Source organism: Parastagonospora nodorum, assembly GCF_000146915.1.
Source record: "Parastagonospora nodorum SN15 chromosome Unknown scaffold_31, whole genome shotgun sequence".
NCBI lineage: Eukaryota > Fungi > Ascomycota > Dothideomycetes > Pleosporales > Phaeosphaeriaceae > Parastagonospora > Parastagonospora nodorum.
In genome coordinates, this window is record NW_001884579.1 from 233,315 (window position 1) to 246,035 (window position 12,721).

The 12,721-nt window shown below is 38.3% G+C and overlaps 3 protein-coding genes across 3 annotated transcripts; all 3 read left to right on the top strand.

Moving 5' to 3' along the window:
- Nucleotides 1–1,131: 1,131 nt before the first annotated feature.
- SNOG_14385 (hypothetical protein) lies at nucleotides 1,132–2,503 on the top strand (the record flags this gene model as incomplete). The annotated part of the gene is made up of 3 exons (XM_001804521.1): nucleotides 1,132–1,275; nucleotides 1,482–1,665; nucleotides 1,710–2,503. The coding sequence occupies 3 exons, from the start codon at nucleotides 1,132–1,134 to the stop codon at nucleotides 2,501–2,503; spliced, it is 1,122 nt and encodes a 373-aa protein (XP_001804573.1).
- A 383-nt stretch (nucleotides 2,504–2,886) lies between these two features.
- Nucleotides 2,887–3,732, top strand: SNOG_14386 (hypothetical protein; the record flags this gene model as incomplete). The annotated part of the gene is made up of 1 exon (XM_001804522.1): nucleotides 2,887–3,732. One exon carries the CDS (start codon nucleotides 2,887–2,889, stop codon nucleotides 3,730–3,732), a length of 846 nt encoding a protein of 281 aa, XP_001804574.1.
- Nucleotides 3,733–5,087: 1,355 nt separating this feature from the next.
- On the top strand, nucleotides 5,088–6,150 carry SNOG_14387 (hypothetical protein; the record flags this gene model as incomplete). Its single annotated transcript, XM_001804523.1, has 2 exons — nucleotides 5,088–5,495; nucleotides 5,548–6,150. The coding sequence occupies 2 exons, from the start codon at nucleotides 5,088–5,090 to the stop codon at nucleotides 6,148–6,150; spliced, it is 1,011 nt and encodes a 336-aa protein (XP_001804575.1).
- Nucleotides 6,151–12,721: the final 6,571 nt, after the last annotated feature.

Below are 12,721 nucleotides of genomic sequence, written 5' to 3' on the forward strand. Positions count from 1 at the left end.
CGGGGTCAGCTTGATCATATTTAGCGCGAAGTGCTCGTACGCGGGTCGAATCAGATGCACTGAACTTGTGGCCAGACAAGATGTAGTGATGGGGTGCATGCGGTCACAATTCCCGGCTTCGTGGCGCCCCTCAATAGCGCGGCAGACGCAACCCAGACCCTGCGCAGATCCCGAACGACGCGGTCCCCATCTGCCGTCCAGTCCCATCGTTCTTCAACACCATGCCTTTTCCACGATGGTCGCTCTTCCAGGACCGGTTATTCTCAAACCTTAATCACAAGCCGACATGATGAGCGCCATCTCGTCCCAAGTGGCAGGATGACATTTACCTGCCAATGCCTTCATTGGAGACCGATAGAAGGCATGTCACGGACTGTCGCTCATGTCATCATATGAATGCTTCATCTTACTCTGCATGCATGTGTGGAGAGGCGCCACGTCTGACTGACAATCAGGGGCGATTCCTGTGCGCGCGAAATGAGCGGACTGCGCCCACATCTCTGTCTCCACCAAGTCGAACACAAATCGCAAACTTGTGGCAAGCTATGTACAACGATAGCACGCAGCTATTTGGCTACTGCTTGACGAGCCGCTCTCCCTAGGAGGAGGCTGACCCAAAGTTCAATCGATTGTCTCATAGGACCGCGAAATCCTCTTCCTAGGCTGCACAAGCTTGAGGTGCGACAGATGTGGTTGAGAGTTGTGCGCCACTTAAGGAGCCTGCTCCGTGAATAAGGTTCACAGTCGGGCCTAGCCAGAGACTTATCCCTGGATGTCGTGGATCCCGTCCTTTTCAGCGAATAAGCAGCAACTGCCGGCAGCCATGGACCAATGCTCAAACGCAAGATGTTCGGTGGGCCAACCGCATGTTCGCGGTCGAGCTGCGCGATCTTCAATTTTGCGTACCAAGTACCGTCTTTCGGCACACACCAATGACGGTTCTCCGGGCGAGATGCTATGTTGGCTTCGCATATGCCCGAGGTTTATTCTCCAGTCGCCGAAATCCTTGGTTCGACATGTCGATCCAGAGCGTCTTCATTATACGAGTACTGTGACATTGTCCAAGCAACAAACCTCATGCCTGGTTGACACCTAACGACATTGACTCCATCGCGGCGGGTAGACATCAACATGGACGACCGACACCACGAAGTATTAGCTGTGGCAATTGGCTTCCTCGTGTTGACATGGGCAACTGTTAGTATGCGATGTTATGTTCGCGGAGTCATGACAAACACCTGGGGCTTGGATGACTTTTGTATGATTGCCAGCTTGGTGAGTTTGTGAGGCCTACTCCGTTACATGCGATGCTGATCAAACATGGTAGCTCGTGTTCACAGTATACATCGCGTGCCAGATTACCGCTGCTGTCCACGGAACTGGAAGGCATAGAGACACATTATCTGACCAGGATGCGAGGACTGCGCTCATGGCATGTTTACTCGCATGATCATATTCTGTCGCCACTAACCTTCAAATAGTTCTGGTATCTTTGCGAACTCCTCTACGTGATCTCCAACTGCCTCCTCAAGTTCTCGGTCGGTTACTTTTATCTACGCGTCGCCGTCCAAAGGTGGCACATTTGGTGCATTCGGCTGCTGATGCTGGGCACTATCCTCTTTGGATTGATATACTTCTTCCTCGTCATGCTACAATGCTTGCCAAGTAAGTACCTTCAAACTCTGTATGAAATCTGCTGATGAGTGAAGTCAACACCTTTTGGAACGTCCATCCCGCATCCGCAAAGTGCCTACCCGAAGGCCCGACGCTCGGAATCACATACGCTCTTGCAGCAGTCAATGCTGCAGCCGACTGGGCATTCGGCACCCTTCCAATCTTCATTGTCTGGGACCTGAAGATGAAGCTCAAGACCAAGTTTCTCGTCGCTGGTGTCCTCGCCTTCGCTGCAATCGGCAGTGTAGGAACGATCGTGCGCATGTTCTACCTGCACACTCTTATGAACGGACCCGACTTCCTATATGCGACAACGGATGTCGCTCTGTGGAGCACAATTGAACCTGGCATAGGCATAGCTGCAGGAAGTATAGCATGCTTGCGCCCCCTGGCGCGACTATGGCTGTGGCATCTGGGTCTTGCGGAAGCGCCCCACGACCGTCGCTCTCGCAGCTACTATCAATCTAACAGCGACCAGAAGCGCAAAGACCGCCGCGGCTATAGAAGAAATTTGAGCCCTTCTGATTTGGTATCTACGGAAGCTGTAGGCACCACATCTTTCGAAATATTCGGAACCAGGAAAGGACCAGAGACAAGGGATTTGTCGCTGCCAGAGATCACGATTACGGCACCAGAACCTGAGCTGACACCTAGCGGACAAATTCGTCAGACTGTGACGGTTGAGCAGGATTACGAGAGCGCTCCCCGTCTCCAACTTCGCGAAAGCTTCCGCCATAGCTTCACGAGAGGAACTATTCTCAGTCTTGGGAAGTTCCGAGTTCCGGTCACCCCAGCTCCAGCTCAACAGGACCACCAAGCTAGCCAGTGACAGAGCAGCCCCAGATGACCTGTCGCCAGCTACGTGCTGCTATCAGTATAGAAAACATATGCCAAATATCGCATATCATCACTTCTAAGACAGTGGTCTCCTAGGGAACCACGCAGTCAGCACTAGACCGCGTGGTAGCAAACTTGCACCTTTCACCCGGCGGTCATTCTCCACCACAGTGATGCGCGTCACAATTCACGGACGTTCTTATCGCGATGGAACAATCACAGTGGATAATCCCTGTTATCGCGACCTAACTATCGCAGCAGATGTTTCTTGTTATTGCGACCGCATAACACTCACTCATCAACCAAAAGTTGTTATTGACATCCGTTCCCCAAGAATAGCTGCGACAGAGATCGCAAACCTCCCCGACTTCAATCATGGGGCCTCCAAAAGGATCGCAAGCAAGATTTGTCTTTCCAGCGCGGGAAATGACGCCCGACCACACACCCGAATACACATCCGGCAACCTTACACCTGAGACATCACACACCAAACTCACGGAGCTCGAAAAGGCTACAGCGACTCCTGACTCAACCGCTTACCTGCAGATCGGGGAAACCACCAGCTCAACAGCGGACGATGAGCGCCTATTACCACGATTCTTTCGCCTCCTGGACCAAAGCAAAGCCCTTGTCAATACTCATGGGCCGCATACAACCTACGCTGGCACGAACGTATTTGCGCGAGCGCCCATAGTGCGAAACGAGACGGAACAGGCCTCTATCAAAGACTTTGCAACTTCACTGGCCGCCGCACAGGACTGCATTGAGAGCGCTCAGCTCGATGGAGCCGCTAGAGAGGACCTCGCGACCTTCCTACGCTTGTCACGGACTACAAGCGAAGTTCTCGAAGGCATACTTGACAGCAGCGATCTAGACTTCGAAACGCTCGGCTGGGGTGTGTACGGGCTCTGCGCAGGATACATGGTCAGCACAGCACGGCGCGAAGCCTCACCAATTCTCGCGTACAAGAAGCGCCTACACGACGCGCTGCAGAAAATGCCCTCCATCAATTCAACAGTTCGGAAGAACCTAGACAGCGTTGCGTGCTGTGGCGGGAAGATCGATGTGCTGGCGAAGGCGAACAGGGAGATTCATATTTGCGCAAATCTGCTACTTCAGCAGTTCCGGAGGGAGGAGTGGCGGCGCGTTCGCTGGTATCATGCGGTTGCGGTTGCGAAGAGATGGGCTGATCATTTGGACCTTTGGAATGAGGGCTCGTAGCTCGATGGAATCTAAGCAAGTGGAAGGGTTAAAAGTTTTGGCAAGTTGTCAGTGAAAAGGTTCAAGGAGTAGTACACGATGCAGCAACGATTTATGACAGACATGATTACAAGTAATATCATAATAACGACTGTACCATCAACAACTCCACGAAGCTCATTGCAAGTCATCTCCGTTTTCCTCTACGCACAATCCCTAAGCTGGAAAGGAAAACACACATACAAGAAAACATCTTGTCAACGAGATACCTCGTTGCGTTCCTTCTAGGGGGTGTTTAAGGAACGTAGCTTTGCGCTAGTACACCCACTCTCTTTGCTTTTCAGTCTCCAATCGATTCTAACTCCCACATTCAGACATCATATATCTGGAGGAACTGCCATGAAGTCGCAGGACTCGTGCCGAATGAACATGCATCTTCCCACCTCCTAACCCCACCAAGCTAGCGCACTTCCCTCCATGCAGATCCGAATCACGACATTTCACCCCACGATTTCGAATCCAACCGCGACCATCAGCAATCGCACCCAATCTCTGCTCCATGCCGAGGAGAACGACTTAACCCGACAAGCATCAACACTCGGCTCGGACAGAGCTTACTTATAACCCAATGGCAGCGCACACAGCCAGCCAGGGCGCCATGCATCCCTGACAATGACGGTTGACCTGTCGCAGCCATGTTCTTGCATCATTTGGAGCTAGGATCTAGATGCCTTTAAAGGCGTTTGGTGCGCTGCTGACTGCAGTTGCTCGCATCCTCGTCTCTCTTCACGTCTGATTGACAGGTACCGCGACCATGGCGCTGGAATCAGAAAAGAACGTACCGCCCACGGCGTCGAATTCGAGCGAGTCGGACGTCGAGATACCACATGGCGCCATCGATGAGAAAAAGCTGATGAGGAGGCTGGATTTGAGGTTACTTCCGGCGGTGTCTATTTTGTACCTTTTGTCGTTTTTGGATCGCAGTAATGGTGTGTGCAACGCTTGGCTTGGATGAGATGAGCGAGTGCTGATGATCGCAGTTGCAAATGCGCGTATCGAAGGACTAACGGCCGATCTGGGCATGACCGGAAACCAATACCTCACTGGCCTGACGCTGTACTTCATTGGCTACGTGCTGTTCGAACTGCCGTGCAACATTATTCTCAAGCGGACGACGCCTAGGTTTTGGCTTCCAACGTTAACGATTGCGTGGGGCGTTGTGGCGACACTCATGGGTGTGACGCAGAATCTTGCCGGGTTCTTTGTTGTGCGCTTCTTGTGGGTATTCCATCTTGTTATAAGGTGCTGAACTGACTTAAGATAGCCTTGGTGTCACGGAAAGTGGCCTGTTTCCGGGCGTTGTGTATTACCTTTCAATGTGGTACAAGCGCGATGAACGTCAGTATCGTATCTCGCTGTTCTTCAGCGCGGCATCCTTGGCTGGAGCTTTTGGAGGAATCCTGGCTTGGGGTATCGCGCATATGAGAAACGTCGGGGGATATGCAGGTTGGAGATGGATTTTCATTCTTGAAGGTCTTCTCACAATTGTGATTGCTATCGCCGCGTACTGGTTCATTTCGAATTATCCAGATACCGTTTCGTGGCTTTCCAAGGACGAACGCGCTTTCATCCAGGCTCGATTGAGGGCCGATAGCGACAACACCAACGACGAGCAATTTCGATGGGCTGATGTTTTGCTCGCGTGCAAGGATATCAAGATCTGGCTCTATGGTTTAGCGTTCCATACCATGTCTCTGCCGTTATACACATTGTCTCTTTTCCTGGTAAGTCGAAATGCTGCGAATATGTATGAACTCTTCACTTACAAGCGAACAGCCGACGATCATCAAAGACATGGGCTACACCAATGCTCAGTCTCAGCTCCTTACCATTCCACCATATGCTGTCGCGACCCTATTCACCATATTCTGGGCTATCTTATCGGAGCGCTACAAGCAGCGTGGGCTTTTCATCGTCACAACGTCGGCAGTCGCCATCATCGGGTACATCATTCTCCTCGCCAACACGGATCCCAAAGCGCGACCTGGCCTATCCTACGCAGGCACATTCTTCGCTGCCATCGGTATTTATCCCTCCGTTGCACTGGTACTCTGCTGGCCAGCCATCAACGTCTCCGGACAAACAAAACGCGCCACCGCCAACGCGATGCAAATCTCAATCGGTAATCTAGGTGCTGTTCTTGGTACGCAACTATATCGACCTAAGACGTCGCCGAGATATGTCCTGGGGCATTCATTCGCGCTGGGATATCTGTGCATGAACATTGTGGTGGTCACTGCGCTGATGTTGACTCTCAAGAAGGAGAACAGGCAGAAGGAGCAGTATCTGATCGAGCATCCCGAGACGGCGGGCTTCCACGACAGCGATGAGGATTTGAGACAGGGAGATCGTCATCCAAGGTGGGTGTTCCAGGCATGAGTGGGTCCTTGGAAAATGAGGTATCTCGTAGAAGGTTCTCCACATTTGGATGTGCGACCATCTTTTCCGAAGTCAACTTTGCACCACGAAGAGAGCTGCGCCAGCCTCACTTGTGCGTAAGCAAAGACTCTAGGCAGTCAGATGCGAGAAGAATCTATCAGACGTTACTTTTCGATCTCCTCACAACTGCCAAGAGCTATAATGTCTAAGTTGGCATCCAGGGCTGTCAGAAACTTTAACTAATGATAGTGTCGCGTGGCCAAGCACGTGCGTTTAATTGAGTTGCGCTCACCGCCTTGACGTCCACCCGCACTTCAACGGCGATCTGCGATACTCGCGAACGTCGCTCTGGCCTCAGATCTCAACGTGAAAGACGCTGATGTCGTCCAAGCCTGTCCTGTAGATCGAACGGCACTAAGCGACTACAAGCGCGTTGTTCATCGTCACCGACCAATGCGCCACGCGCGCGTCATGCACTCTGGGGCATGTTGACCCCGCTCCCGCCACGCTAGCCGAGACTGAACGCTTCATCCAAGACTCCCAAGATATTTGCACAGCCTACGGTGCGCCACTACTAGGTATAGTGCAATAATTATTTTTCTCTACTAAAAGTTACCTTATATACTAAAAACTTTAAAAACTTTAACTTTATAACTATATTTATATACTATTATATAAATAATATATATTCTAACTTAGATACTATGCATATAATATCTCTATATAATAGTTATAATATACTAACTTATTTAAAGCTATAAGAAGACTAAAAGTTAATATTAATCTATACTAGCTAAAGCTATTCTAATAATTCTATAAAAAGCACTCTTACTTAAGCCTTATATAATAGCTATATAATAAGTATAAAGTCTTAATTAGTCTTTATATGCTTAAAATATAGCTTAAAGAATAGTAGCTATTAAGAAGACTAACTAAGAAAGATAAGATTAAGCTTATATATTATATTAAGCTACTCTACTTCTAAGTTAGACTAGATAATAAGAATATATTAATAGATCTAAAGAACTATAGCTACTTAATTAGCTCTTATATACTTATATAACTTAGATTTAAGACTAAACTGCGTTATAAGATTTATAATGCAGATAAAGTAAAATAGGCTAAGAGAGTTATATAAGAGCTTATTTAAGAAGGACTTTAGTTAAGAGCTATTAATAGCTATAGAAGATAGTTTATTTATCTTTATTTTCGTTAAATAAGTATAAATATTATAAGAGATTAGCTTTTTAGAGCTTATTATATAATAAATTCTAGTAGTATTATATAAAGAGATTAAGAGCTATAGAGTTAGTAAGGTAAATATACTATAAAAGGCTTAAATATAGTATAGTCTATTAATAGGCATAATAAGTTTAAGCTATATAGTATTAAGATCTATGCCTATATTAATGCATATTCTAGATATATTATCTAGATATATATAGGTATCTTAAATAGTACTACTATTAGTATTAGATAGTAATTTCTTAAAGCTATATAATAAGCTAGAGTTATTCTAAAGTATATATAATTAGATTATAAGTTAGAGACTTCTTAGATTACGTATACGCAGTTTATGCTATATATATATAATAATTCTAATTTAGCACTATAAGATTACTATATTTTTTAGCAAAAGTACTATAAATTAGAAAATTAAGTTATAGTAGCAGCTACTTTAAAAGAGTCTGCTTTTTTACTAGAGAGTAAGTAGTTATATAATAGCTAAGAAATTACTAACTCTTTATAGAATTACTTTAGAGCACTTCTTAAAGTAAGCGAATTTTCTTCTAATTAGCTTATAGACTAGATTACCTTATACGCTATATACTTTCTAATTCTATAGAAGAAGATATACTTATACGTAAATATCTAGAACTTATATAAGATTTAATTTTAGCCTAAGTAACTATATATTACTGCTAGATAACCTTTTATACTTTATAATAACTTACTTATTAGAAAAAAAGACTTTAGCATACTATATAATACTGCTATACTTTAAGATCTCTTTAACTACTTATCTAAATAGAATTTTTTAGCATATTTACTAGATAATATATAGCATTAGTATAATTATATAATAGTAGACTTAGAATTTAATCTTTTATCGCAGTATTAATATATAAGAATAGTAAAGTACTAATCTACGTAACTAAGCTAACTAAGCTTAGAAAGTAGACTAACGTTTCTCTATAATCTATTTATATATTTAAGCTAGCTCTTCTAATATATTAGAAGAGCAGTAATTAATATAATCTTTTCTCTTAAGTTTGCTTAGCTATAATAGTTATAAGCCTAGCGCTATAAGATTATAGAGTTAATTCTCTACTATATATCTTATATTTGCTAAGTACTTAAATTAATTATTCTACTACTCTTATTTCTCTTAAACCTCTTAAATTATTCTAATAATATTAGTCTAAATAGACTAAATAGACTAGATAAAACTTCTTTCTATAGTTACTCTTTAAGCTTATAAAGACTAGCTAGCATAGTATATTTAGCTTAAAGTTTACGCTATTAGAAAGTAAGTATAGAACTATATTAATTTAGATAGCTTATTGCAACCTAATCTTCTTAATAACGCTTCTCTATACCTAGAATTATCTACTAAGCTAGTTAAGCTAAAAGAATCCTTCTTGCTAGAGCTACTAATAAAGTAAAAGCTAATTATAAAAAGTCTTTATAAGAGATATATTAAAGATATTAAAGCTTATAAAGTTTTATTAGCTAACTATAATAAGAAGAGTCTAATAATAGAAAGTTCTTACTGCTAAATAGTCTTAAAAAGCTACTGCACTTATAAATCTTTAAGACTAGATTATAAAAATAGTCTTACTAGACCTTTCTTAAGTCTATATAGATTAGACTTTCCTTAAATAGATAACTTAAGCCTCTAATTATAACTTAAACTGCCTTAAAGATTAGCTAGCTCTAAGTAAGGCTATAACTTAGAATTAAATTAGATAGAAGTACTAAGCTTACCTAGATAAAGCTAAGCATAGCAGAATTAAGCTAGAGAAGTAGTTTAATAAATAGCAAACTCTCTATGCCTAAGCTTAGATATATAATATTTTAGAGATTAAAGAGACTATTACTCTTACTAACTTTCTTAAGGCAATTATAGCAAAATACGCCTTAGAATAGGCTTAATAGAAATAAGCAGAAGTTATAGAAAGAGTATCTCTAGGAAAGAATAATCTAATATTAGATAATATTGCTATAGTATTTAACGCTATACTAAGTAAGTAATCTAGAAATACTAAAAAAAAAAAGAGACTATTAATCTTTATAGTACTAACTCTAAATAAGTAAACTGCTTAAAATAGCTTAACTAGAAAAACTAAAAAAAGCCTAAAAGTATACTTATATATTAGGTCTTACCTGCAAAAGCTCTAATTAGATAAGTTTTATTATTAGAAACTAATTACTTATCTTAAGCTTTAAATAGTAGTAATAGAATTAGCCTCTAGTAATCTAATTAAGCTTAATAATATAGATAAGAAAAAAATCTTAGAATAGTATAATAAGCCTAAATAGCAAGATCTCTATAAATAGATTAAAAAGTTAGGTTAATCTACTACTCTAAGAAAGAAAAGATTAGATAAAGATTACTCTATTGCTATTTAAGTAAGCTTAATTAATCTAACTCTCTTTATAAAAGAGTTACTAGAAGTCTATAGCACTACTTTTAATTAGCATCTACTATACTAATCTATAATTCTTAATAGTAAAGTATGCGTCTACTTAGTAAATAATTATAGTCTAATTAAAAAGAGAATATTTATTAAAGCTATAAATAGAGAGTATATTAAGGTAAGAACCCTAATACTTACTTATTAATAGTATTAGTACTTAGAATTATAAGAAAACCTAATAATTAGACTAAATAAGCTATATATAATAGACTTTATACTTACTAATATAAAGGTTATTAAAAGTTTCTACCTTAATATTATCTTAGAAGTAAGACTTTAAGATTAGAGAAACATCTAGTATACTAGTTAGAATTAAACTCTCTAATATAGTAACTTATCTAAGAATAAGTTACTCTATACGCTTATTAGAAAGTATAACCTTAACTTCTTAGAATTAATTAAGTCTTCTTATTCTCTAGTCTCTACTATTATAAAAGCTATACTAAGATTATATTATTTATAAAATAGAAGTAATAATAAATAAATATAGTACTAATAATTAGGTTATCTTAGATAGAAAGTACTATAGGCTCTAACTAAATATATATAAAATATTAAAATTACTAGTATTAGAAAGATTAATTATAAATATTATATAATAGCATACGCCTTATAGGTAATCTTAAGAAAACTAAAAGAGAAATTATCTTAACTCTTCTATTAGATCTTATAGAACCTATTTAATATATATTTAGAATAATTAGAAGAATAATAGTTATTACTAATAAAGAATAATTATTCTAGAAAGATTAAGAATAATAATCTTCTATTAAAGTTACTGCTTAAGATTATAAAAGTTATTAAAAGATACTACTAAAGAGTAAGAATAAAATATAACCTTTTAATTATAGAGATATACTAAGATAGTAATTAAGTAATATAACTATAGAGAAGATAATTAAGATTTAAGAAATAGGCTAGATCAAAAATAAGATTACTATTAAAGCTACTCTATCTTATACTTATAAGCTAAATAGCTTAGCTAAGTATATAGAATAGAAAATAATTATAAAGGTAATAAAGATATGCATAAGCGTAAATCTGCCTAATAAGCTTTAGCTAGAGATACTAGATATAGCTACTTAGCTTTATAAGATAAGCTTAATAGCATTGCATAGATATTAATTACTAAATAAGGTTCTTAATTTCTAGTTTTAATAATACTTTAGATACTATAAACTAGCTATTATTTAATTAAGAATAGCTAATCTATGCTTAGATTAGAGTAGTATATATATATATAGCTATTAAGCTTATCTATTAAATTTAGATTAAATAGCTAATATAAAATATTAGTTTTTTAAAACTAACTCTAGAGGTTATATTAGATACTTAGTAAGCTATTAAGCCTTAAATATCTATAGAATATAAATCTCTTTGCTTAACTAGGTTATTATAACTTATAATATTAAGTTTACCATAAAAGTTATTTCTTTTAAGAAAAGAATAATAAGAATATAGAAAAGAAATTAGCTATTAAGATTACTAATATTCTGCATAATAGTAAGCTAGATAATCTAGGTTTTTAAATTAAAGATAGATTATACTTAGAAGAGCAGCAAACTAATAATATTAGAAAAGATACTAAGAGTAATCTTAGAGGTAAACTAATTATATAAACTAATTAAATAGCTAGCTAACTAAATAATTAGAGAGTTATATAAGAAGAAACTACGCAAGATAATAGCATAGCTAGTAATTAACTAAGAATTTATATAAGATCTCTAAAAGATTAAAATTAGCTTATAACTCTAGAATCTATACCTAAGCTAAGTAATATAGAGAAAAACTTTAAGTATAATGCTTAAAGTATAGAAGAAGATAGCTAATAGTAGATGCATCTAGCTAGTAGAGCTAGCCTATCTTACTCTAGTAATTAGATTAGATTATAGAGAGAAATACTGCAGCATATTATCTACTCTACTACTTAATCTAGAGAACTTAACTTAAATACTCTAGATAAAGCAGATTAGTTACTTATTTAAGTATACTAGTAATTATAGTAAATAACTACTTCTAATCTAAGTATAATAGAGCTATAAATTCTACGCACTTAGAGAATAAGCTAGAGGTAATAAAGTAAAGCGCTAAAAAATAATTAAGAAATAAGTACTTATCTGCTACTGCGCAGAAGAAGAAGAGATAGTAATTAAGATAACTAGATAAAGAATATAAGTACTAGAGTATATATACTAATTGCTAATCTAAATAATAATAATAGTTTATAGGCTAACTTTTAGAATATCTTCTTACTAGATGTAAGAAGAGCATAGAATAATTAAAAGAGTTATAAATCTATAAACGCTATAATAATAGCAGCTACTTTAACTAATTAAATACTAAGTTTAACTTAACTGCACTAAAATAAGCTTCTAGATCTACCTAAGACTTAGAAATAACTTCTCTAATATAAATATAAGGTATAGTTTAAAGCTATAATAAGAAAAGAAATTAAATAACTTTATAAGAAAGATATCTAAATAATTTAGCTAATAAGCAAAGTAATAATCTAACTAATCTTATTAAAGTAAGTTTAAACCTATAAGTTTAATTAAGATAGTATGCTACTTAAGTGCAAAGCATATATAGTTATATAAGAAGATCTTTAAGAAAAAGACTTGCTTAATTTAACCTATGCTACTATCTTAGTAGCAAGATTATTTTAAGCAGTAATAGCTATAGCTACTTACTTTAATCTAGAAGTTATGCAAAATAATATAATAGAAGTATTCCTTAATATAATAATTATAAAGAAGAATCCTATACTTTATAAACTATCTAATAGTTTTAAGGAACTCTAGAATATGCGTTAGGCTTAATTAAGCACTTTATAGTATAAGAGACTTACTACTACTATAGTATAAGAAGTT